General features: G+C 46.1%; 2 protein-coding genes and 1 long non-coding RNA gene across 11 annotated transcripts in view; 1 reads left to right on the top strand and 2 right to left on the bottom strand.

Annotated features, from left to right (window-relative positions):
* The window catches only part of LOC147352471 (uncharacterized), a 36,339-nt gene extending 24,306 nt beyond the window's left edge, over positions 1 to 12,033 (bottom strand). Inside the window, exon 1 of the long non-coding RNA XR_015148183.1 lies at positions 11,917 to 12,033. This is a non-coding gene — a long non-coding RNA (uncharacterized LOC147352471). The remainder of the gene's footprint in view (positions 1 to 11,916) is intronic.
* Positions 10,485 to 18,481, top strand: TMEM97 (transmembrane protein 97). The gene is made up of 3 exons (XM_086360144.1): positions 10,485 to 10,660; positions 16,138 to 16,282; positions 17,165 to 18,481. The coding sequence occupies exons 1-3, from the start codon at positions 10,535 to 10,537 to the stop codon at positions 17,422 to 17,424; spliced, it is 531 nt and encodes a 176-aa protein (XP_086216270.1). The 5' UTR covers positions 10,485 to 10,534; the 3' UTR covers positions 17,425 to 18,481.
* A 91-nt stretch (positions 18,482 to 18,572) lies between these two features.
* IFT20 (intraflagellar transport 20) lies at positions 18,573 to 25,567 on the bottom strand. Of its 9 annotated transcripts, none has more exons than XM_086360148.1 (7): positions 25,434 to 25,567; positions 24,905 to 25,061; positions 22,020 to 22,249; positions 21,732 to 21,860; positions 20,520 to 20,605; positions 19,433 to 19,536; positions 18,573 to 18,994 (listed from the first exon to the last, which is right to left on the bottom strand). In XM_086360148.1, the coding sequence occupies exons 3-7, from the start codon at positions 22,087 to 22,089 to the stop codon at positions 18,913 to 18,915; spliced, it is 471 nt and encodes a 156-aa protein (XP_086216274.1). In that variant the 5' UTR covers positions 22,090 to 22,249; positions 24,905 to 25,061; positions 25,434 to 25,567; the 3' UTR covers positions 18,573 to 18,912. The 9 variants fall into 9 exon arrangements, with proteins under 9 accessions (XP_086216274.1, XP_086216272.1, XP_086216273.1 ...); XM_086360146.1 differs by having other exon boundaries at positions 24,905 to 25,026; XM_086360147.1 differs by having other exon boundaries at positions 24,905 to 24,926.
* Positions 25,568 to 25,802: the final 235 nt, after the last annotated feature.

Here is a 25,802-nt window from a genome sequence, read left to right as displayed (position 1 = left end):
GAACCACAGCCACTCTGTTTTGACTTTTTAACTGTAAAAAAATTTTTAATAGCCAAAGTAGATGTCACCATTAATGACGTCAGTGTTTCTCTAGGTATGAGAAGATGTAAGAATTGGAACTCATAAAACATTTTCTTGAAAGGATCTATCTGAAGGCCTGTTCTGCCAGTTTTTTCCAGAGCAGAGTGCCTCATTCTTGATTTGGGGCGTTGAACTCTTTTTAGGGGCGTTGAAAGTCAGCAGTTGCAGTGGCCATGATTTAATCTTTGTAGACGTTAGACGGCAAGTGTCAGTTTTCAGCTGGCAGAGCCCCTTTTTGTTCATAAACTTGACCATGATTTTGAGGGGGACATTTCATGACCATTTTATCTCATGGTGCTGAGAATGTCCATTTTCAGGTTTGGCAAAGATTTTGTTGATAAGCCACTCAATGTGTTGTTACTGGACTAGGCCATAAAACAGTATCCAAAATTTTCTGGACAACCTGTCTTACTAGCCTCTTGGTCCAGGAGAATATTTCCTCTTGTTGCTTTTTTCCATATCTAGAGTTACACTGTTACCATCATTGATCTCATATGTAGCTATATATTATTTTATCAGAGGCCTCAGTCACACATTTGGCAGCGTAAGAAACAGCAATTTTGTAAAACAGGTGAAATACAAATAACATAGCCAGCAGTATTAGTAAAGTCACAAGTAAGACTTAGGAGCTTTCATTAGATGTGGCCCAGTATATCTCAGGTCATCTGACTTAGTCTGCTCTGTAGAATCTTTATCTTTTAGGGAAATTATATATTGGCACCGTCTATAAGGCACATAGTCCAGTTTTTTAGTGTTACTAGACTATCTTTAGTATGATTTAATTGTTTTCAACACAGAGGAGACTTTAAACCTAAATTACCATAGCCTGGTGTTATCTATATAAATCTATCTCATAATTGTGGGAGATTTTTTGTTGTTGTTATTGAAACTTTTCTTGTTGCTCTGATTGAGCTTGAGTAATAGAAGAAAGCTCAAATTTATGGCCAGAGTCAGAGAAGGCATTATTAATTGGCCCGATGAAGGGATCCCATCTAGTAATATCATAGTGACCTGAATATGACTATCTTTTTTTTTTTAAGTAAATTTTTTCAGGGCTAACCAGTTAGAGTCTTGTAGTAGAGAAATTTACAAAGGTAACCCAGAACTAGACACAGGTAATTGGACACAAACCCAACAATTGGATTGATTTTTAAAACTAGCATAGGATCAGGCCTATGATAGAAAAGCATTTGATTTATATGCAAAAGTCTAAGAAGTCAAGGAAACATTATAAATGATCATACAAATCAGGTCCAGCATCTTGGGCAAGCTGTCTACCTCTGATGTCATTGTGTTCTCATCCTGGTGTAGTGTAGTTTCTCCTCTGTTTGAGCATCATTTTAAGGGGAGATCAGGTCAGCTATCTTCTCTATAGACCAATCCAGTGTAGGGGCCTTTGGAAGTGGGAATTAGTCTAAGAGTTAATTTTTCTTTAGTTTCATTGTGCATGAGCTAGTTAAGAGTACCTGATAAAAAAGTCCTTCCATCCAGGTTGGAGACAGTCCCTTAAACCCTGTCTTTTTTTAGTCCTGGTTGCAGGTCATGAGGTATCTGATCCTCATCCAAAGATAGATTACTGAGATAAGCTTCAGAAACAAACTTAGGGTATTCTTTAAGAATTTAATTAAATTTTACATTAATATCACATAACAGCAAAGAACTATCTAAGAAATGAGTTTTACTATATGCAGACCTCCATTAACAAACTGGGATTTAACATTTATTGAAACATCTTTTTCTCCCTAAAATTACCCTCATTTTTATCAAATATAACCAAATTAAGCCTAGTTTGTTTGCAAAATAGGTCTGTTTTCACTAATTTTGGTCTGATGATTTATATAACCATAATTGATCAAAGATTTTTTATTTTGCTGAAACATTTATAGAATCTCAGACTGAATTTTTAAAATAAAACAGGGCTGGGAAACTCACACCAAAGGCTTATCACAGATTTTGCCTAACTAATCTAAGTGATTTTTTTCTTTTTTAAGGTCTCAAAATTTCTTGACATTTTTGTACCTGTTAGATAACCTTCCTAATTCATTTGATAAACTTACTGGAAACCTAAGAGTTTCCAGTTTTTGGAGGTGTCAGAGAGAAAATATAATTGTTTTGTTTATAATGTATAATTTTACCAAAGTATTGTCATAATTAGTTTGAGAGGAAGGTTTTCTCTACTCCCGGAAAACATAAGATTTAAACCCATAATTTTTCAGACAGAAACCATAAAAGTTATAAGCATATTCTCTGGTTTATTCAGTCCTTTTGTTAACTTTTGTAAGTCGTCAGGTTTTCCATTAGAATACCAGGACATATCAGAAAGTTAAGAACTCCATATAATTTCTAGGATATCTGTATTAGTAATTTTACCGTACATTATAACATGAGTGGATTTATTACTCATTTGATAATCTTTTTCATGTAATTTAACCAAATAAACACAGTTTAATATCTCTCTTTGGGATGTTTCAGGGGGCCTCTGAAGCACCCCAAAGTTGGCTAGAGGTCAAAAGGACTTTAAAAGGATTTGATTTAGGAAGTTTTATGGAAAAGATCAATTAAAAGGGTTTAGAACATTTGGTCAGATTTAGTTGATGGGTGTATCATTTAGCTTGTTGATAGCCACAGTGGGTATAAATACCAAGGCTCAAGGTCTAGTGAAAGTCAGCTCCGCCATCTTGGACCTAGTTGGCTCTAACTAGTTTTCTTATGGCTGTGTCATTCTTAACAAAATCCATTTATCTAACTAATTGTAATCCAATTTTAGAAAATCCTGATCATGCATAACTCTTTTTAGTATTTTTCATATCTTTTTTTTTTAAACTGAAAACACACTTTTTACTTTCCTTTAGCAATCAAGAACTAACTTTTACATTAGCATTTTATAGATTGGTGAGCATAAATACCAGTGATAGCTTCTAAAACCCTTACTTTCTTAGAACATTTTAGGATGGCACCTCTAAAACCCTTGCTTTCTTAGAACATTTTAGGATGGCACCAAACATTATTTACTTACAGTCCCAAATCTCTTTGTTTCTCTGTAAAAGGAAATTAGTGTTTAGTAGTAAATGTTTCAAAATCTTATTTCATTTGGAAATGGCCTAACTATTCAATTGACTTCTAACACTTAGCATACTTAGCACAACCCTTAGAAATTCAAGTTACACCAATCTGGAGAGACTATTTTAGACATATTTTTAAAGAATAATTATTTTTAATAGAATTTATATAAAAGCTCATATCTCATTTACATTTTTTTAGAAGTTTTTTCAGTCGAGGTAATTTTCTTGTTGACAAATTTGTAACAGATATGATAATATTTAACTTATATTAAACCTAGGTACAATGAAAATATTTTACTTAATGCTAATTACTCTAAGACATGTCTATATTAGATAGGTCAACAAACAAACATTAATATCAGGTATTTAATACTGAATATTTAACGGTTCACATGAACCTGGAATTTATTGTTTAATTTAGAATTATTTGATTTGTAAGCACTTACCTTTTTTTAGGCCAATTAAATAGAGCTCATTTACAAATTAATCTCATAAATATTATCCAGAGATAAAGACACACATTTAGACAGATACAATGCAAGATCTAGCTTCATTTTCTAAGTTTAGTCATGAATTAGATATTATAATATAAATTTTACTAGTTTATAAAAAAGTTGGAATAAATAAAACTTTTAAAGGCTTTTTCCCATTTTTCCTCAGTGTCAGGGGTTAGAGATGGTCTAGATAAGTGTTCCTGAGAGCCCTGGTCTCAAGGCACAGGGAAAGAAAATCAAGTTCTAACAAAATGGTGGCAGGTCTAAACCAAATGGTGGCCAAAGCAAAATGGCCATCAAAAATCACAACACAGAACGGAGTTAAAACACACACATATAAACCTGGCAGTCCTCATCAGACACTCCCTTAAATACAAGAATACAGTCTCTCAGAAAACCTCCTATAGAGACACAGAACTTCAGACAAAGGAAAATATCTCAGGTCTTCAAAAATTTCAAAGGGAGGAAAGGAAGCCAGGTTGAAAGAAGGGGGAGGAAGCGGGAGAGGGGAGCAAAAGGGGTGGCCTTACAGATGTCTCCTGCCACCTGCAGATACCCAGGTATTATGAGACTTTACCCTGGGCCTCCAGAGAAGGGAGGCCTGGAACTTGGCCCTATCAGAAATCAGACCAGAACAGAACCAGAATTCGAGTTCTGTGCCAAGAGGAAGTGATCAGTCTCCAATCCTCAGCTCAGGCTGAGGCCCTTCGACCAGATTCCTGTGTCCAGGAGCAGGGGACTAGGAAAAAAGGGGAGGATAGGAAGGGTTAAGGAGAGGAAAGAGAGAGAGAAGGGGAGAGAGGTCAATAAAGTCTCTTGTTCCTTACCAGTTGGGGCACTCTGGCCAGTTGTCCACGTCAGGAAGAGATCAGGGACAAAAGGGTCCCAGTTGCAGCCACTGGGTCTGGTCCATTAGCAGCCAAGCTGGCCCCTGAGTACCCCAAGTGGTCAGGATGTCAGTTGCAGCGAAGAGTCCCACCAGAGTCGCCACTGGTTGCAAGAAGGGGGACCCCTTCCAGGGCCCGAAACTGGGCTCTTGTCTAACACTCGGAAATGAATTGTCCGAGGAGACACATGTGCTGACAAAGCAAGAGACTTTATTGGGAAAGGGCACCCGGGTGGAGAGCAGTAGGGTAAGGGAACCCAGGAGAACTGCTCTGCCGTGTGGCTCCCAGTCTCGGGTTTTATGGTGATGGGATTAGTTTCCAGGTGGTCTTTGGCCAATCATTCTAATTCAGAGTCTTTCCTGGTGGTGCATGCATCGCTCAGCCAAGATGGATGCTAACCAGAGGGATTCTGGGAAGTGGATGGACACGCAGTGTCTCCTTTTGACCTTTCCCAAACTCTTCTGGTTGGGGGTGGCTTATTAGTTCTGTATTCCTTACCAGGATCTCCTGTCACAAAACAACTCATGTGAATGGTTACTAAAGGGCCTGGCCAGGGTGGGCGGTTTCAGTCAGTGTGCTTCCCCTAACAGTAAAGACTGCTCATGGACCCTGAACTCTCCTCTTCCTCCTTCCCTGGCACAAGGCCAGAGTATATCCCCAGGCCCCTGGTGGGAAGATGTGGGCACCTGTCTAAATCCTCTCTGATGGAATGTGACGGGAAGAGCTGTGTACACTTCCAGGCCTTAGGGTGTGTGTACATTAGGCCTCAGGGTGACCCATACACCCCCTGATGCTTCCTTTCCTCACTCACTAGAACCCACAGCTACCTGGCCTTGACCACAAAGGCGGCAATGCCTTAGAGCAGGAGTCAATTCAACAGCCACAAGGCAAATCAGGCCCAATGCCTGGTTTCGTAAATAAAGGTTTACTGGAACACACCCAGGCTCGCTCATGTACATGTGGCCTATCGCTGTTCCCATACAACAAATGGCGGAGTTGAGTACCTGAGACAGAGATGAGCCCACAGACACTAAAATACGGTCTGCTCTGTTTATGGCAAATATTTGCCAACCATTGCTCTAATGTATACAGTAGGCACTCCATAAGTGAGAAATATTAACTTTCATTAAATGGACTCCACTACTTCCACCACCAAATGTACTTGAGACACATCTCTCTTGACAAAAGCCTGACATACTTCCAACCCTTTCCTTTGTTAACTACTAAAGTTCTAGAAATACATGATAATAGTGACAAACATTAATATCTTGCTTCCAGCCTCCCCAGCTCCCGACCCCCACATCAGTCCACCTTGCACACACGGGGGCCAAAGGCATCCTCCTGGAACACTATTGTAATCCCACCTACCAGTCTCCCTGCTGCCTTGATACCAAATAAAAAGACTTACTACGCTTAGCTTGCCAGCCCCAGTAACCTGACACTCTCTCCCCCAAATCAAACTTAACCCCAGTCCTACCTGAGAGCCAGGGCTGGGACCGGGTGAGGTGAGTGAGACACCTCGGGCACACAATTTGGATGGGCACCCAAAGTCAGTCATCGGAACAGATAATATTTTAATGCAGTATTTTTTAAAAATCAACATGAATGCAAAAAGAGTTACAAACAACAAAAGACCCAAATTTTAAACAAGTCTTTCAGAATTAACCCCCACCTGCTCTGCATGAGTTGTTTCTCTGACACAAAAAGGAGGTAATCACTCAAATCAGGGGGCCAGCTGCCCTCTGCCCAGGTAAAACCCACAGATCTGCAGAGAGATCCTTCTGAATCTCACTCCCCAACCCCATAACCCAGCGTCCTTGCTCTGCTTCCAGCACTGACAGAATCTTAGCTCTTACTAATGAAGACATAATGTTTTAGCTTTGAGGTGTGGAGCCCCCTGCTGACTCTAGAGCCAGGTCTAATCGCTTTCCATTAGCAGCAGAACCTCTTGACATTTGTTGTATCTACATCTTGCCATCGGTGGGCTGTTCTTACACCCAGTGATCCATCCCCTCACAGTTACACTGGGTGACCGTCGCTGTCTCCGTGGATAGAGGAGCCTCATTGTCACGTGTAGTTCACTCAACAATGACCCCGGCTTTGTTTTAGTAAAATAAAGATGCGGGTGGCACAGTCTTTGTGGTCCAGGAACCCAGACTCTAGCAGGAAAGGTGCAGACAGGTACTCAGATCGGTGAAAACAATCAGTGAAAAGGGTAAACGTGTCAGAGGCAGTGCTGCAGAAGCTCAGAGACAGCAGTGATCTGCACACAGAGGCAGTCAGGACAGGGGGCCATTGGGCCTTAAAACTAGGGATGGAGGCTGGGTCGGGGTGAAGAGGGTGGGAGCATTTTGAGAGAGAAGAGTGAAACAAAAGCAGAGAGGGGAGTGTCAACTACAAATTGGCACTTGCCATGGGCACTTGCCATTTGCTTCTAAGGATTAAATCACGTGCTGCTATAGCTGATTTCAACACCCATGAAAAGGAGTCCAGGGTGGAGAGCAGAAAGGAGGCACTCTGCTGGGGAAGAGAAACTGGCAGGACAGGTCTTCAGATATTTTCAGGAGTCAACTTTATGAGCCCACTCCTATGAGCTATCTCCTCCTCATATCTAGAAAAGCACTAAAATCATTCGTGGTGAGGACTGTTCCTCATGACTAGCAAAAGCTTCACAAAACTAGAAGTTCCTGGAAAAATATGTGTTTCATTGCACGTATTCCTTCTTCACCAAAATCATATACAGACTGACCTGTCCCCCACTGCCTCTTTGGAGCAGTTTCTCAGGAGCTATCTGAGGTGCTGTCTCCCAGGCTGCAGTCCTCATTTTGCATTTTCCAATAAAACTTCACTCACAGCTCTCACATTGCACATTTCAGTCGACAAGAGGAAAGGGCCTTGCATAGTTGCTGCTCAGGAGGCAGGTGGTGGGTCTAGCTCGGACCTTCTCTAAGTGCCTTCCAGCTGGAGTTATAAGACTAGAATTCTCTTCCCACCACTGTGGGGGTACATTGTCCAGCTAGTGGTGTTTGTCTTATCACAATATGAATAATTTCCAAAAGGCGCTAAACATCACCTCTTCTCACTCACAACCAGGGAAGCTACTCAGAACTTTCTTTTTTTTTTTTTAAGTCATTCTTTTACTCAACATTTGCTTTGGGTAAGAATCTGTTGATTAGCTGTGTCCTCCTCCCCAGGGCCATTTACCTATGACTTCTCTGACCGTCTCAAGCTTTGGCTCCCCTACTACAGGAATTTCAAGCTGAAGACAGCAGCTGGACAGAGATTTTGCTGGATGCAGGGCCTTTCAAAAGTGCCTGGCCTTGAAAATCTTTATCTACAGCTAAGAAGCTTGGCTGAGATGTTTTCAGAGGAACAGTGACTTTAACAGCTGTACACTTACCACATTCCCTGGGCAAACAGCAGCCGCCCCCGCCCCGCCCCCTTTCCCCAGCGGGTAGTTCGTCTGCTTGGAGTACAGCTTAACAGGTGTTAGCCATTCCCGCCGGTGGGGGGTAGGGGGTCTGTTGCCAGGGCCCCTCCTGAGTGCAGCTGTGCAAGAGGGCTCCTGCCTGCCCCCTAGAGGCCCCAGGAACGACAGAACCTTGTGTTCTGCTAATGTTTATCCCTTGTTCACCACCAAGGAGGAAATCTCCACTCCTCTCCTGCTGGGCCCTGTCCTCCACCCAGCTCTGTTTCTCCTCCCCAGTAAACACCCACGCCTCACCAGAGCCCAAACCCCTCTACTATGAGGTTCACAAAGCCCTCCACACCCTCAGCCCTCGCCTCCCGCAGTAACTGACACTCCCCCGCCCCTGAGGTCTGGGCTCTCCCACAGCCCGCCCCAGCACACGTTGTTCACTTTCTCACACTCCACAGAGTTCAAGGTCAGGAGGTGGGGTCACCAGTTTCCCTACTCCCCAAGGCCACATCCACACCATTTCCTCTCCACTCTCCGAGGTTCAAGCCAGACCTCGGCCCATGCTCACCTCCCTCCTGGCCACTCCCCTTACATGCTGAGCCTATGGCCATGGGCTCACAGTGGCCTCTGTAGTCGATCCACCCCACACTCTGGGATCTCTGTTCCGTGATCTCCAAATACCTTCTCCTCCACTCCATTTCAGCCAGATTCCCAGGGGCAGAACCTCCTCCTGATACCCAGAACCCAGACATTGTATCCACTTGTTCTACTCGCCCATCCTTCCGGCCCATTCGTCCAGTTTCTCCCACCGCATCAGCAGTCATGCCTCTGCAAGGCCTCAAATCTGTGCACTTCTCCAGTTTCTCCCAGTCTACCAGTCCCTTCTGGCCTTACATCACCTACTCCCTATCTTGTTCAAACTGCGTGCTCCATCTCTTCAATCACTCTCTTGTTCAACTTCTCAACATCAATGCTGTCTTTCCTAACTTTCACCCCAACGGCCTTTTTCTGTGTAGCCCTCACAACGGACCAAAGCCCACAGCCTGGGAGACGCCACACATCTCAGCTGGGTCCTCGACGCTGACCACTGTTTCTCTGTCCTAGTGCTCCACCCTGGGGAGCACAGTGCACCGCTGACCTAACTCTGATCCATTCTCTCCAACTGCTCAGCGGTCTTGAGCCACATTCCCTGCTTTCCTTCTCCTGTCTGGACAACCTCTCCCCCGACCCAGAAACTTTAAGCAGCATCTAGACACGTGAAAGTGCTCTGGTCTCTCTTCTCTGAAAAGAAGATAAATCAGCCTTCTCTTGAGCACATTTCCCTCCACCTCCTGCCCTGGCTCTCTCCTCCCGTTCATAATCATGTCTAACTCCCTACCTCCATTTCCCCACCTCCTTGCTCCTTGCCGGCCTGTCATCATCCGGCTCCTGCCTCCAACCACCACAGCTGCTCTCACAAGTCACAGGTGGGTACCACTTAGTGTGGTTCTGACACAGCAGAACCCCCTCCTTCCCTGTGTTTCTGAGACATCACACTCCTGCTGTCCACCTGTATATCTCAGCCCCCTCCTCCCCTGACCCCTGACGTCGTCCAAGATCTCTCACAAGCCTTGTGCTCTCAAAATTTCCACGTCCAACAAACACGGATGCCTCACAAATCCGCATCTTCAGACGTGTTCATCTAACTGCCTCCTTGACTTTTCCACTCATGCTGCAGAGACTGCTCAGTAACATGGCCAGAACCAAATTATCTTTCTCTTCGACTCACTTCTCCGCTATGTCCCTCTTCTCAGTGAATGGGTGCCCCACCCGTCCTGTTCCAGGGCAGACCCAGGTCCAGTATGTAATTAAAGATCAATATTTGCGCGGCCTGAAAACGAACCCTTGAGCCTCCCTTATTCTCTACAGCGAATCACCAAGACCTGGCAATTTTACCTCCTCCTATATCACCGTGCTTCTTTCTGAACTGAGGCTGGCTGCCTCCTACACCTCCTTCGGAAAGCTTCCGGGACCCTCAACTCCGGCGGGCCAGGGATCTTGCCCGCTGTTCCCACGCCCGGGACTGCTGCCACGGCACGGACCACCACCACGCAATGTCCAGCCGGCCCTGGTGGGTGAGACCCCACTGCACTAGGCGCTCCATCTCCTTTAAGTCCCCACGGCCGGGCACAAAGGAGCCGCCCGGCAAGCACTAAACGGATGGAGTGAAGGAACGGAAGAGTAATAATGAGTGAAAGGGCCACGGAAGGCAAACGCCGCGAAGCCCAGCGCGCACGCGGTCGCGGCGAGAAGGCCGGCGGGTAGCGCTGCGGGGCCGGGCGCCCTGAGAAGCCCTGGGCAGCCCCGGGAAGCTCCGCCCTCGCCTCACGCGGCGCTCCTCGCAACCAATAGGAACTGTCCCCGGGCCGCCTCTGCGGACGCTCCCGGCCCGCGCGCGGCTTCTCAGCCAATGGGAGCAGCCGGCGTCGCCCTCGCGGCGGGGCGGGACGGGGCGGGGCGCGGGGGTCCCGGGACAGCTCAGGCGCGGCTCTTTCCCCACGTCGTGTTCCGGTGAGCGTAGTCTCGGCTCCCGCTCAGCCCAACCGACGGACGATGGGGACTCTGGGCGCCCGGCGCGGCCTGGAGTGGTTTCTGGGCTTCTACTTCCTCTCCCACATCCCCATCACTCTGCTCATGGACCTGCAGGGGGTGCTGCCACGCGATCTCTACCCCGTCGAGGTGAGGGCGCCTTCGCTCCCGGTCGCCGAGGTTGGGGCCCCTCGTCGTAGCGGTTGCCCCGGCGTCCCCATCGCGTCCCCTCCTCGGGCCTCGCCCACTCCGGGTTCCCTCCCACTTTCCTTGGGTCCCGCCGGCGCTCTTTTCCTCGACATCTTGGGCTTTTCTTTGTTTATCCCTGCGTCTTCTCCCAGGCTTCCGGGTCGGGGGAGGGGGGGGGGGGGCACCTTGCCCCCTTTGAAGACAGTTCTCTCTCTTTTTTTTTAAAGACTCCCATACCCCAGCTCTAGTCAGTTGTCCGTATTTGAGGGAAAGGGTCTGGATGAATGGGCTTCCCAGGTTGGCTCAGTGGGTAAAGAATCCGCCTGCCAATGCAAGAGATGCAGGAGACACGGGTTTGATCCCTGGGTCGGGAAGGTCCTCTGGAGGAGGAAATGGCAATCCACTCCAGTATTCTCGCCTGGAAAATCCCGTGGACAGGGGAACTTGGTGGACTACAGTTGATAGGGTCGCAAAGAGTCCGACGCCACTGGGCACACACACACACACAGTGGATGAACCAGTGTCTAAATTACATGTCGAATTGGTTTTAAAGTTGTGTTTCCTGGGAGGGCTTTAAAAATATCGACTAATCGCAAAGAAATATCGTGCACGTAGAATTAGATGCGTCTATAAAGAAATTGGCAGAGAACGTCTTGATTTCAAGATTAGGATCCTGCAACTTCAAAATCTCGGAAGTAAATTAAGGATACCTTGCAAATAGCACCTTTTTAAAAGTTGTGTTTGAATAGGAATGATCGTTTGAGTAGAAATACAGGCAAAGGCCCCATTTCCTGGTTGTTGGAGAACATTCTTTACACTAAACTTCGCTTTAAATGCTTTTGATTTTTTCAGGTTTATTTTCATGCCTGGACTCTATAACCTGCTATCATGGAATTCCAGTTCTCAGTTCTACCCTTCTCCAGTTTGTCAGCAGAACTATAGGCAAGCCTGATTTGTCTACCTAAAGATTTGATTTTGCCTCTGTTTGTCCTTAAATGCTTTTTCTCTGCAAACAGGGGTTCTTAACCTGAGGCCCATGAACCCCTCGTGGGGTATGCAGAATTGTGTGTGCCCTGTGTTTTACATAGCTTCCATCAACTTTTTCAGGGGTCTGACCTTACCAAAAAGGTTAAGAGCCACTGCTCAACAATATACCCCCACTCCATAGTCTGGTTTGTTTCTAGCTCCAAGCGTAACTAGGAAGATCTCTGACCTACCTTTTCCTGGGATAAGTGTAGGCCGTGTGTGGCAAGAGCATTGGACTGAAGTCTGGGGATTTGGTTCTTCCAAAAACCTCTTGAGCGCCTTGGGCAAGTCAGGGCTCTTCAACTGTTAAGGAAGAGAGAGTTGAGTTAAATCACAAGCTCAAACATATACTAGGTATATTAGTTTCCTCTTGCTTCTGCAGCAAGTTACAAAAATAAAGTGGCTTAAAACAACACGAATTTGTTCTCTTTCAGTTTGCGAGGTCAGAAGTTTGAAATGAGTCTTGCAGGCATGATTGCTTCTGAACGTCCTGGTGGAACATCTGTTCCTGGCCTCTTCCAGTTTCTGGTGGCTGCAGGTGTTCTTGGCTTGTGGCCACGTCACATCAGTCTCCGCTTCTGTCCTTACTTTGCTTTGTTTTCTTTAGTTCAATCTCCTGCTGCCCAGCGTTTATAAGAACACTTGTCATTACATTTAGGGCTCGCCAGATAACCAGGATAGTCTTCCCATTTCATGATCCTGAACTTTAACCACATCTGCCAAGTCACTTTTGCCAAATAGGGTTACATTCATACATGCTGGTATGATTAAGACTATTCAGCCTACTGCCTACGTCCAGGCGGTACATGATCTTGGCCAACAGAACTCAGGCAGGCTGACTGTTTACAGTCTCTCGTGTTTTGAGTCCCTTTACTCCTGGCCAGCTCCGTGACTCCAGGTAGCCAGCCTTTCTGGACTGAACAGCTGTTAGTTTCTCTCTCTCTTTTTTTAAAATTGGATGTGGACTGTTTTTGAAGTCTTTATTGAATTTGTTACAGTACTGCTCCTGTTGTATACTTTTGGTTTTTTGGCCTTGAGGCATGTGAGGTCTTGGCTTCCTGACGAGTGTTTAAACCCACATCCCCTGCATTGAAAGGCGAGGTCTTAACCACTGGACTGTGCCAGGGAAATCCCTTCCATATCTTTTCTGAATGTGCCATTCCCACAAGTCCTTGCTCACAAAATACAATTAAAATTTGTTCAAAATCTAAAGACCCCATTTAAACTTACATATTTGATTTGGTAAAGTTTTCTTAGCTTTAGTTTTTTAAGTTGACTTATTGTCGAAAGTGGGAGAAGGCAATGGCAACCCAGTCCAGTACTCTTGCCTGGAAAATCCCATGGATGGAGGAGCCTGGTAGGCTGCAGTCCATGGGGTCGCTAAGAGTCAGACACGACTGAGCAACTTCACTTTCACTTTACACTTTCCTGCATTGGAGAAGGAAATGGCAACCCACTCCAGTGTTCTTGCCTGGAGAATCCCATGGACGGAGAAGCCTGGTAGGCTGCAGTCCATGGGGTCACCCAGAGTCGGACACGACACAGGCGACTTGGCAGCAGCATTGTCGAAGGTCAAGGGCCAAAGCAGGCCATATCTGACCAGAAACTGTGTGTGTGTCTATCTTTGGTGCTGTTTAAAGGCCTTGGCTGTACCCGGGTGTCTCAGCTTTGAAGGCCTGTGTCTCTAATCACTTCTGTTGCTTTGGGGTGGGCAATGATGAGTGTGTTGCTTCCATATGGGGAAATAATAATAATAAAAGCCTTGAGTTATTTTCAGATTCTCCTTGAAAAAATGCCGAATTTTAACATCTGTTGTGTTTTTCCTCCCTAAAGAGAAGAAATTTTCTCCTCGAACTAAAAAGCTTGTAGAGATCACATAATGGTTAGGCTGAAATTTGCAAATATCTTTCTTGGTTTGAACCAGATCAACTCTTGGGGAAAAACTCTGAAACAGTAAGAATTCAGTTTGGATTAGGACATGGAGAGGATGGAAGCATTTTGTGATATTATTTGCATCTGGGTAGCATTGCTTCTATTAAAATAAGGAAAAACAGGTGAGCATCTAGGCCTGAAATCAGCCTGTGTGCTCACTCTAAGTTTAGAGGAGTGCAGGACCGTTCAGTAGCAGCTCTGGTCTAGAAATCCATGTGCATAGGCCAGGTGAATATTTTAATGGATAACAGTGCTAAGTTGAGTCAAGTGTGAGTCAGGTATAAATGGAAACAGTTTTATTACCTTTTTGGGGAAATAATCAATGACTAGTTGCATGCTGAGATTGTAGTAAGATTAAACTGAACTCCAAGTCCGTATTAATTATATTCAAGTAATCTTAGCATTTACTGTGTGCTAGCCATTGTTCTAGGACTCTAAGTATTAACTGATTTTGTCTTAACCAACAATGAGGTGGGTACTATAATTAGGTAACCAGCTTAGTGACATTTAAGTGCTTTGCTCAGCGGCAGGCACTCTGCCCCCAGGTACCATGCTCTTCACTCTGCTTGGGGTTTAAGGGTGTTGACCCTCCAAACAGTTGAAAATCCACTTATAACTTATAGTCAGCCCTTGGTACTCACGTTCCTCCCTATCCTCAGATTCAGCCAGCCACTGACTGACCATGTAGTATTTACCGTTGGAAAAAAATCCGTGTATACGTGGACCTGCACAATTCAAACCCATGTTGTTCGAGGGTCAACTGTATTTTAAATTTTGCTATTATCATTCTGAACCTCTTAGAAATTACAAATTTCTTGTACAAATCTTCTTGGATTTATGAAATAAGTGGATCTGAGAGCATGAATAATAATTAGAAGGTGAAGTTCAAATGAATCAGAATGCCTTTGAAATTTTGTTGTAAATCTTTTAAAATAGGTCTGTCCCTCCAATTTTTTTTTTTTTTAGAGTAAATCTAGAAAGCAAAAGAGGATCTTAAAAAACATTTAGTCCAAGTTGCTTGCTTTACAGATGAGAAAACAGAGTCCAGGAGAGATGCAGGGATTTAACCTTGATGAATATTTTCTACCACATTACCATCCTGAAAAGTGCTTAGAAAGAATCTAAGGATATTTCCATAAATTTAAGTTTCAAGTCAAATACAAATTCAAGATCATTTGGTCAATAAATTGGCTATCTAGCTGAGGCCCTTCTGTCATTAATTATACTAACTGTGTGTTCCTGGATATTTGCTTAAAGGTCACTCTCAGCAAAGAGCCCTCTTATTTCACAATAGTGAATCTTTAGATTAAAAATTAACAGGAAAAGTATCTTTGGATTTTCCGTTGTAAGCCAGATTCCTAGCTTGGAAGTTGTCTTATAATATCAAGGCGCCATCCAGGAGGTTGAATGCCACAGACCTTCAGTAGTCTATCTGGGGAGAGCCCTAGGCTTCTCCTGGGAGCACAGAAGGGGCAACCTCAGACCCCCTGCTTCCTCCCCCTGCCTCCCCAACCCCCCGGCGACATGGATCTGCATCTTTCGTTTTGACAGTGTTATCACGAAGCTGGGGTCCATGCTAGCACTGAGACCACTCAAAAAGCTATACAGTCTGTTCCTCTACAAATATCCCACTGATCTCCTAAAAAAAAAAACAACTTTTGAACTAGGGGAGTTAAGAATGAAGAGGAATTTGAGATTTGGAGATTATTTAAATTGTCTAAAATTGCATCTTCACAGAAGTTAGATTTACCTTCTTTCCATTCACCCCCCTACCCCGCCAAAAAAAAACCAAAAAAATTCATATCTGTACTTGAGGAAATCTGGCCCTTGGAGGTTGGTGTTGCTGTTGTGAAAAGACAAACCTCAGGATGGTTTTCATATCATTTCTTTATAAAGAAGGATACTGTTGGCCAATACACCCATTTGTGTGTTCAGCAAACTAAGAGCCTGTTAAGTGCCACTCGTTGTTCTTGACAGGCAACACACCTGGATGTGTGTTATCACAGATAAATTCTGGGCAGCACACAGGGGCTGGAAGAGCTGAGAAAAGCTGCTGGGTGAAGGTAACATTTGAGTTAGAGCTTGTGTGTGTGTGCTAAGTCACTTCGATTGTGTCCGACTCCCATGGACTGTAGCCCACCGGGCTCCTCTGTCCATATCGAATTCCCCAGGCAAGAGTACTGGAGTATGTTGCCATTTCTCACTCGGGATCTTCCTGACCCAGGGAGTGAACCTGTCTTACATCTCCTGCATTGGCAGATGGGTTCTTTACCACTAGTGCCACCTGGGAGAGCTTGTGAGTTTTGATTAAATGACCGTCCAGGCTGCACCACTAAAGCCAGCTGTGAGTGCTTTTGGCCCACCAGCTGTGAGTCCGCTGCCCAGGGGCTGCGTGATGAGAGGCACGTCCGCAGGGTTGGAGCTGCGGAAGCCAGTCCTGCCAGCTGGCTGTACTCACCGTGTTCCTCGTCTTTTCCCAGCTGAGAAACCTGCAGCAGTGGTATATCGAGGAGTTCAAAGACCCTCTGCTCCAGACCCCCCCGGTGTGGTTCAAGTCCTTCCTGTTCTGCGAGCTTGTGTTTCAGCTGCCTTTCTTTCCCATCGCAGCATATGCCTTCTTCAAAGGTGAGTAAGTGAGAAATCCCATTTTTGCCCTGAGACCAGGTCTCAGAAATCTTTGGGGAAAGTTCCACCAAGGAAGGGGAGTGGTCCCTGAAGGATGTGTGAGGGTGATACAGGAGTGGGAATGGTCAGGATCAATCTTGGGAAGGGACATCAGTGTGGCTCAGGATAGTGGTCTAGGGTCAGTGGGGCTGCAGGACTGCCTCAGTCAACTGGAAATCTCGCACACATGCCACCTGAAGCTACTTTACAGATTGAACTTGTTCCCTTTTGTTTTCCTAGAATTTTTTGTTTTGGCTTTTATTTTTCAGCTGTGGGTAGTATCATACTGGCTAATAAGCAGTAGCAGCAAGTTATCTCTAAGTGGCCTGACTTCTCACTTAAAGATTATTCTTCCAGTGTCCCCATATGACTATTGTTTTGAAAAAGAAGGCGGCCATACCAGTGTTCATTGTAAATAAACTTATACAGGTTATTTCCCACTGGAGCCCTCAAATCCATCTCTTAGCAGAATCTGTTGATTCTTCTCATCCATATATACTTACTTAGCAGAGAGATGCTGCTGGCAGAGCTGCCCTGCTCCTCACCTCCCTCCCCACCCACTGTATTTGAGACCAACTGAGTTTACCTTATAATGGCCACTTTACTGCCCTAGAGTTTTTCTGAATTTCGACTCCACCCGTGTTCTCTGGCAGTCAGTGCTAGGGCTCCATCTGTCACATAAGGACTGCACGTTGGACGCTATTATATCATTTGTTTCCACTTGGAAAAGGAGGTAGAATGACTGAACTGAAGGGAGCAGGCAGAGACAGGGTGGAGGGTATGGCGGGCTCCCCTGGAGCCATGAGCAGGTCTCACCCGACTTTCTCTCCTCGCTGACCTCAGGAGGCTGCAAGTGGATCCGCACCCCTGCCATCATCTACTCGGTTCACACCATGACAGCTCTGATTCCCATCCTCTCCACGTTGCTACTCGACGATTTCTCCAAAGCCAGTCATTTCAGAGGACAAGGACCTAAGACTTTCCAGGAACGACTATTCCTGATATCTGTCTATATCCCCTACTTTCTCATCCCTCTTATACTTCTGCTTTTCATGGTGCGGAACCCCTACTACAAGTCTGAGGAGAAAAGAAAGAAAAAATGAAAGAAATGCCCCTAAGGCCAGGGGAGAGGTGACCACTGGGCTGTTTCCTGTTGGACCCAGTACCAGGAACAGTGTTCAGAACCCATGTTTTCAGTAGTATCTGAACCACAGCAGCAGCAACACACATGAGCAAGACCCTGGCAGGAGGCATACCAAACCCTCACTTTCCAAGGGCTTTGACACAGACGACTGACCACCTGAGGACGGGCACAGAGGTGTGGGCTAGGTGATTGGAAGTGGTGCCAAAGGTCTCCTCAGCATGTCCCCAGGTGCCACTGCAGGATTACTAAAAGCAGAACCAGACCAGAAATCAGATAAACCTCCAAGAAACATGGCCTGCTTGGCATATTCGTGAGTCATTTGACTCACAGGATACATGTGACTAAAACTGACTCATGAGTCTCTACAGAGTATCACTGATGAGCAAAATTGTTTGAAATTATACCTAATATTCATTAAAAATTGTTTCCTTGCCCCTACCCCTAGGTAGGGGTGAAATATTCTGTAAGAGGTTATAAATTTAGTTTTAAGATTCAACCTTGGCATGACTTTCAGTTGGAAATGGGTCAGACTGGAAGGTATATTGTTTCTGTCCTAAAACAGGTCATCCCAGGAGAAGAGAATTTTTAGAGTCTCCTTGTTCATTCTCTTTCTAAACCTTAGTCTTCTGTTAGTTTTTACAGACCACATGAGTTCCTTTACTCTGAGGTCTGGTGTCTCAAACCTGAGCTGGAGGAATGCTTCCTACTGGATAACTTCCTCCTACCAAACAGTTTCATAATTCTTTGTCCTGTACCCACTTGGGGTAGGGGTGGGGGGCTGGCCATGACAGGTCCAGTGTGTGCATATAAGGTCTCTTTATTTGGTATCCTGCTAGCTTTAAGTTCATACTCGAGGCCGACTCAAAAAGGCTTGTGAACGCACATGAAAAATGGTAGATGCTGGTCCTGGTTAGTCCCCCCTTTTTGCCTGTTTTGCTTACAAGCCCTAATGGTCTGATTTTGGGGAATATCATCTGACTCGTGTGTCTGGTCAAAATAAAGGTAGCTGCTGACTACTGCCTGGTTTTGTTCTGTGGAGTCTGGGGTTCTTACAATGGGTTAATAAATATACACTTCAAGGGCACGGAAAAGAGGTAGATCAAGCCATTTGAAAATAATAATTTATTGCTTTTCCTTCCAAAGCTTTGTGAATTTACAAAAAAATAAGTTGACAGGCTGCTCAGTTGAGACTGAGAATGCAAGAGGTGAGAACCTGGACCACGATGGCCACTGGATGTTCGCCTGCAGATGTGCACTGACATCTGTAACGGACTCCCCCAGGTTTGCTACTGCCTTCAGCGGGGCTGCAGTTCCTCACACAGCTTCTCACGTGACACACTTGGGTCACTGGCCAAGTCATGGAATGGTACAGAGGTTTTTTTGGTTTGGGGGTTGTGGGGGTTTTTTTCCTTTTTTTGCCCTCCTGCTAGAAAATGAAAATTTCAGTTCATTTCTGAAAAATAAATTGGTCAATAAACTCATTTTGTTCTGCTTCTACTTTACACAAAGCTTCATATTCAACCCGATACCTGAAAAACAAAATTGTTGGAGGCTCTCAAAATGGAGAAAATAAACCATGAACTTAATTCTTCCAGAGAAGAATAGAAGTGATTTAGATGATTCCAAGAAATGGTGTGAGTTCAAAATGAAGTTAGTGAGGGCAAGAGAGAGAAATGAGGCAAAGCTCTGCCTAGGCCCACCCCTGAGAAGTCTGCAGCCCTGAATAGCTTCCTTGCAGAGAGCCGGCCAGCTCCAGACACTCAAGTGTGTGCCCTCAAGCTATGAGAGGTCTGTCTGACATTAACAAATTTTCTTCCCATCAAATTAATTTTTAAAATCTTCAAATCAGGATGATAAGACACTATTCCTGGGAGAACAATGATGAAGAGCAAGGGTAACAGGTGACCATTCAAGAGGAAAAACAGAATTGCAGTTGAGTAAAGAACTTGCTTTACGACAAAGCTTACCTTTCAAGCTGCATTTTCTTTTCTGCTATTAGTGCCTGAAGTTGCTGCTGTTGGGCTTCTCTCTGTTTTGCTATAGATTTGAGCAAGTTCCGAGCACCAATGGCCTAGAAAAACATGATATTGCCAAAGAACGTCATTACTTCATTAAAGTTCTCAGTTGGGGAAGGAACCATGGGGCTATGGAGTGGGGAAAGGTCGAGCTTCAGAGTTTTAGGAGTAAGTCAGAAGAAGGCTTAACCTCCTGATCCCAAAGTGCCTGGTGAGAACAGAGCTGCGGCTGAGCATCTGCAGACCTAGGAATCGAGGGCCTGGCACACAGTGGCCCATCTGGTGCGCCACTTAGCCTTGTGGCCTTTGCTAAGTCATCTATACTCTGCACGCCTTCATTTCTTCATTTATAAAATGAGGGTCAGGTCAGTTCAGTTGCTCAGTCGTAAATAAGGGTAAACTACCTATTCATCGTATCTCAGTGATGATGTGAAGATTGAAGGAAACAAAGTATACTGGCATGTAAGTTCAATAGTGGGTTAACTGGACCAGGAATTACTTATTTTTAAATTGCAGTATAATTGATATATATTAGTTTCAGGTATACAACATAATCATTCAATATTTGCACAGGCATTCTTATTTAAAATCCTGTTTTAATTAAAGAACCCCCCATCACCTAGCCCCCCCACAACCAAAAAAAATAAAAGGGGACTTCCCTGATGGTCCAGTGGTTAAGAATCTGCCTGCCAATGCAGGGGACATGGGTTCAATTCTTGCTCCGAGAAGATCCCACAGGCAACAGGGCAACTAAGGCTGCGCGCAGCAACTATTGCCACAGCCACTGAGCCTGCACACCCGAGAGCCTGTGCTCCGCAACGAGAAGCCGCTACAGTGAGAAGCCGCACACCACAGCAAAGAACGGCCCTGGCTCGCCACGACTAGAGAGCCCACACAGCAGCAACGAAGACCCAGCACAGCCAAAAGTAATTTTTTTAAGAACCAGATTAAAAAAAAAAAAAAAAGGAGGGGGGTGGCCAGAAGGATGAGAGACTAGTGAACCAGGCCAAAAGTTAGACAAAATACTTGCTGATCTTACCTTCATCTTCTCATTTTCTGCTTCCTTTGCAAGCTGGTCAACAAGCTCAATTAAGCCACCAACTATTTTCTGAAATTGGCCAATTTCTTTTGTGGAAAGAAGAACAAAAACAAATGTTTTATTTTTTCAGCCTTCCCACTCTCCCTCAGCATTTCCTTGTGGCGAGAGGGCAGAGCTAACCACCTCTTCTAATTTGTGTGAAAAGCCATTTGGTGTCTGAAAGCCTTGATCTGAACCTAGAGAAGGGTGGCTGTGAGCCCAGAGCTGGGTTGGGGTGTATTGGGATCTTGAGTCCCCACTGAACCAGCCAGAAGCTGTAGCTTGGGCTGTGAGGCTCCTGATGGGCGCACCTTCGGATGGACCGCATCCTGCTGTCCTAGGAATGACAGGAAGCACAAAGGGCTGACCTCACGAAAGGACCGCCTCAGCATCCGAACGCTGCCTCTGGACAAGCCACAGGTAAGACTAGATTTGACTTGATGAGGACTGGGGGCTTTCCACCTGTGACCAGAGCTAATAAAAAGCTCAAAGCATTTAAGGAGTTAATCTCATTTGTTCTCTTCAGTGTATAGTGGAACCTGTGTTACTCAGGAGTAAACTAAGACCCAGAGGGTAGGACAGCGTGCACACAGCGTTCAGAAGACGTGTGAGAGGACCCACCACCTTCCGCCAGTCAAGCTCTCTCCAGAGCTGATGGACTCCCCAGAAGGCTCAGATACAGGCTACATCTGCTCTGTTTGCTGCTACTGGGCTTGTGTGGCTGCTGGGACAGGAAGCATCCTGGCTATCACTAGCTTAAATAAAAAAAAAATGACTTCATTGAGTCTTTTGAACTGCCTCTCCAAACTCCAGGTGATCAACTCTCCAAACAATGGCAAGTCTGCCACTGAGAACACTATTTCTCCCAAGAAATCAAATCCTAACTCTCTTTCCCACCCCCAAGTCATGGTTCTGAAGTTGAAGGTTCCTGGGATGGCCTACCTAAACAAACACCCTCCTGTCTCCACTACAGTGTTTGATCGGTGCCCTGGGACTACCCGAGAGCACAGGAGGGCTTGCAGACAAGGTGGGTAGCACATGGGAATTCAGGAGGGCCGGGTTCAACCTCCTGGGAGACAGCAGCTCCATTTGGGCAGGGCCCAGAGCTACAGTCAAGGGGTGGGGGCAAGACACAAAGCTGAGTGGCACCATGTCCCCCCAGACGACACTCACTGTCCACAAAGTCCTTGCACTCCTCCTTGAGCTCTATGGTCTGCTGGGTAACCTCTGGGTCCAACACCCGCAGCTTGTTCAGCTCATCAAAGTGCAGCCCTGCTTCAGCCAGGATGTCCTTGGCCATGGCTGTAAAGAAACCAGCCCCAGTCCCCAATCACTTCCCAGCCCCTCAAGGAGAAGCCAGCTTCCAGCCCAGCCCCACTCCTGGTCCCAGACACCAAGGACAAAAGCCCAGATGTTCCAAAGGCTCCCCCTTCCCTCTGCCTCCGCCTCTCTGAGCCTCACCTGTTTGCCTTCCAGCTTCCCCAGAGAAGAGAGGTTCTCTGACAGGGTCAGCCAGGGAGAGGTGTGTCATAGGAGCAAGGGTCAGGAAAGAATAAAGTCCAGTTGCTTGTCACAGGCATCGTTCATTCAACACACATTCCTGGAGTGCCAACTACATGCCAGCACTGCTAGATGCTGGGGGTAAAGGTGCGTGCAACATGGTGCCTGCCCTGGAGGAGCACAGAGTGTAGCTGGAGGAAGACAGACATGGACACTGCAAAGTTACACTGTGTTAAGTGCTTTTACAGAAATATCACTAAAGAGCTGGAGGAGAAGAGAACAGTTAACTTGGGGTGAGGGAGTGACATGTGAATTAAGCTGGGAGCCATAAGCATATTTCTTTATCCCCAGTTATGTACCCAAAAGGACATAAAAGAGCTTTTCAAATATAGTGCTGGAACATGAAAGACAAGTAAAAGAGAAAATTGGAGGGAATTAAAAATTAGGGTTAAAAATAAACAGGAAAAAAAAACACAAGAAGCCAGGGGTAAGAATATTACCCATAATGTATGCCACAGGTACACCTGCCTCAACTGGGACCCAAAGCTGGGTCAGTCTCTTTCTAGCGGAAAACACAAAAAGGAATGAAATATCAGTGAGAACATGCCAAGTAAGGAGGTCAGAGAAAGGCATTCCAAGCAGAGAAAACAGCCTGGACAGGAGCATAAAGCCATTGAAAGGGCCTATTCCTGACTAGAAGTTGAAAGGACATGATGAGAGGGAAAGCTGGATGGAGCCAGATCAGAAACACCCTGTGGGCCAAGCTAAGGAGTTTGGCTTTTTTTCCGTAGACAAGAACCAACAGAGGTATCTTCTCCCTTCCCAGGCCACCTCGCATTCCTGGTCCAAAGGATGCCTCAGTTCCGGGAAGGAAACACTGAAAACTCACCCTCATTCTGGCTTAAACACACATACAAAATAAAAATAAGAGAGCACATGCCCTGTCTAAAAAGGGAGGCAATGCTACTTAGGTCTAGCTCTTGGCTGCTACACCAACTTGGAAACCCCCGGTGTTCCAAAGGCTACCACAGCCTGGCCCTGCACCAGTCCTTCCCTCCCATCTCTCCCAGCTTCCCCTGTTTCCCTTCCCAATACGTTAGAGAAGTTCTGTTCTGAATGGGGTGATTCTGGGAGCAACTTGCCGGGGTAGGTATACCATATAAAGAGCAATGGTTAAAAAGAATTAAGTTCCACTGTTGCCAGAACTGATTTTCAAGAGGACCAGAAATCCAGATTTACGTATGCAATCTGACTTTTAAAGAACAGTATCTCCTTTAATTCAAAAATTTTAAGGAAAAAAAACACCCAAAACCCACATCCAAGATTGTGTGGGCCAACTAATGCATGTCTAGCTGTGTATGGCCCAGGGCCTTTGGCCTCACTGCAGTCCATTCAAGTAAGTCAGCTAGCATCTTCCTTTTGAAACACTTTAATCATTCAGAGTTCCCTTGTAATTGGGCCTTTTAAAAAGATCTGTCTTCCTATTTGTTCTGTTTGCACATAGTCTAAGTCAGGGGCCCCAAACCTCCGAGATCTAATGCCTGATGATCTGAGGTAGAGCTGATGTAATAATAATAGAAATAAAGTGCACAATGAATGTAATGCACTTGAATCATCCCAAAATCATCACCCCCGCCCTGCCTCTGCCCCCTGACCATGGGAAAACTGTCTTCCATGAATCTGGTCCCTGGCGCCTAAAAGGTTGAAGACTGCTTGTCTGAGCATTTAGCACCTACCAGGTGAGTGGTAAAGAATCCACCTGCCAAAGCAGGAGACACAAGAGACACAGGTTCAATACCTGCGTCGGGAAGGTCCCCTCGAGGAGGAAATGGCAACCCACTCCAGTATTCTTGCCTAGAAAATTCCATGGATAGAGGAGCCTGATGGGCCGCAAAAGAGTCATACACAACAAGCGACTGAGCGCACACACAAGTAACTAACCAAACTGCTTCAAATAACCAGAGGGCACAAAGATCTGCTTCAATTTGCACTCCCTTCCCAGAGAGCTTGTATTTATTCACAAACATCTACTGTCCCGGGGATAAAGTAGTCAAGAAAATGCTTCAGTGCTTCAAGTTCCCGACCTCTGGACAGACAGTAAACAAATAATCACAAATTGTGATAAAAGTATGAGGAAAAGCACATGGTGCTACATGAAGCTGTAGCAGAAGGATAAAATTCATGTGGACACAAAATTACCCCCCAAAATTGCAAACAAAAGTCTTCTGAAAAAGTGACACGCTGAGAACTAAAGGCTGTCCAGAAGTTTGTCAAGTGAGGGGAGGAGGCAGAAGGAAAAGCATGTGTGAAGATGCTGAGGCTGAGAAATGGAACCTGTAACAAGAGCCAAGACGCTAGTGTGGTTGAAAGGCTGAGCAAGGGAAAAAGAGAAACGGGATGAGGTGAGATGGGAAGGCTAGGGCTGGATGGCGGAGGGCTCTGAAAGCTGCAGTAATGAGCCTGATTTTCTCATAAGCGTTTAATGGGCAGCCAGTGGATTCTCAGCAGAGTGGCATAGTCAGATATGCCCTTTAGAGAGATCATTCAGACCCAGGATAGAGAATGGGTTGGAGGAAGAAAGAGGAGGGAGCTACAACTATCTTGCTCATCACTGTTAACCTAGCATCTAACATGATGCCTGCACAGAAACTGGCACTCAGCGAATGTATGTGGTATGAATGACTGTGAAAACAGAGCAGGCTACTTTAGTAACCAAGGCTTGGAGCTGAAGAAAAGTGTTCCGATTTGAGATGTTTTTTAAGTCGAGTTGATAGGACTTAGTAAAGGATGACTGAGGCAGGGGTTTGGGGAGGAGTGAAAGAGAGTCAGGCAAGATTCCCGCGTACCTGGCCTGAGCCAGCTGCACGGCTGGAAGAGATGTTGAATGAGAAGGGTCAGACCGTAGAAGAAGCAGAGAGCGTTCAAAGTCGATTACCGGATTCTCTCCCAACTCCCACCACACGCGCATCTGAGGAACACCGGGCACAAGAGCCGGACTGAGCTCTAGGAAGATGAGAGTGGTGACGCGCTCTCCTCCAAACCCACCCCCGGGCTCTCCCCGGACTCACGCTGGGCGCTCCGAGCAGGCTCCACCCGTGGGGTGTGGGGAAAATTAGGAAGACCTGGGTGTGGAGCTCGCGTCTTCACTACGTAAACTCTTTGAACTTAATATGAGACGCAGTTTCCTCCTAAGATAGTTGCGAGCAGCAGCGCGTAAAGCTCCAGGCCCTAGCCGGGGGTAAAACCGCTCCCAGAGCCTGGCGGAACTCCCACGTTTCTTTCGCCCTGGGATTGCTTTTTCTCGGGGTGCAGGCCTGTTAGGCTCATCTCACCCCGGGCCTGCCCCAAGCCCGCCAACCCAGGGTCACGGCCTACCTGTTCACTCCGCAGCGACAGCGCCGGCGACCCAGGCTAACGTCGGAAGTCAGCGCCTCTCTCCAGTCGGCTGCAGCCGACACCCTGCCCAGCAGCCTCAGCCGCTGCCACGGCGACAGAACCTGTTTACCTCTAATGTCACTTCCCGACCCCGGAAGCACTTAGACCCATCAAGCCCGCAGGGCCTGCTGGGAAACAGAGGCCTGAGAGGAAGGATAACTGCCTAAGAGCCCCAGAGCCTTTGCGCCGGAAAGGCTACCGGAAGTAGCTATGCTCTCAGCGCAAAATACTCAGGGGCCCCTCCCTCCGCCCTGATTGGGTGCTGGGTCTGCCCCGCCTTCTAGTCTCAGGCTCCGGCCGGCTTGGGGC

The sequence above is a fragment of the Bos grunniens genome, chromosome 19 (genome assembly GCF_055505025.1).
Source record: "Bos grunniens cultivar Pamir isolate PY7600 chromosome 19, Bosgru_T2T1.0, whole genome shotgun sequence".
Lineage (NCBI taxonomy): Eukaryota > Metazoa > Chordata > Mammalia > Artiodactyla > Bovidae > Bos > Bos grunniens.
This window is presented reverse-complemented; position numbering and strand designations above follow the sequence as displayed.

What these genes read in the sequence shown, in the direction of transcription:
- TMEM97 (XM_086360144.1), top strand. Translation starts at nt 10,535, where the DNA reads ATGGGGACTCTGGGCGCCCGGCGCGGCCTGGAGTGGTTTCTGGGCTTC. An exon ending in GCGATCTCTACCCCGTCGAG is followed by an intron (nt 10,661 to 16,137) that starts GTGAGGGCGCCT and finishes GTCTTTTCCCAG; the next exon opens with CTGAGAAACCTGCAGCAGTG. An exon ending in AGCATATGCCTTCTTCAAAG is followed by an intron (nt 16,283 to 17,164) that starts GTGAGTAAGTGA and finishes CGCTGACCTCAG; the next exon opens with GAGGCTGCAAGTGGATCCGC.
- IFT20 (XM_086360148.1), bottom strand. Translation starts at nt 22,089, where the DNA reads ATGACACACCTCTCCCTGGCTGACCCTGTCAGAGAACCTCTCTTCTCT. An exon ending in GTGCAAGGACTTTGTGGACA is followed by an intron (nt 20,606 to 21,731) that starts GTGAGTGTCGTC and finishes TTTCCACAAAAG; the next exon opens with AAATTGGCCAATTTCAGAAA. An exon ending in AAGAAAATGCAGCTTGAAAG is followed by an intron (nt 18,995 to 19,432) that starts GTAAGCTTTGTC and finishes TTTGTTTTTCAG; the next exon opens with GTATCGGGTTGAATATGAAG.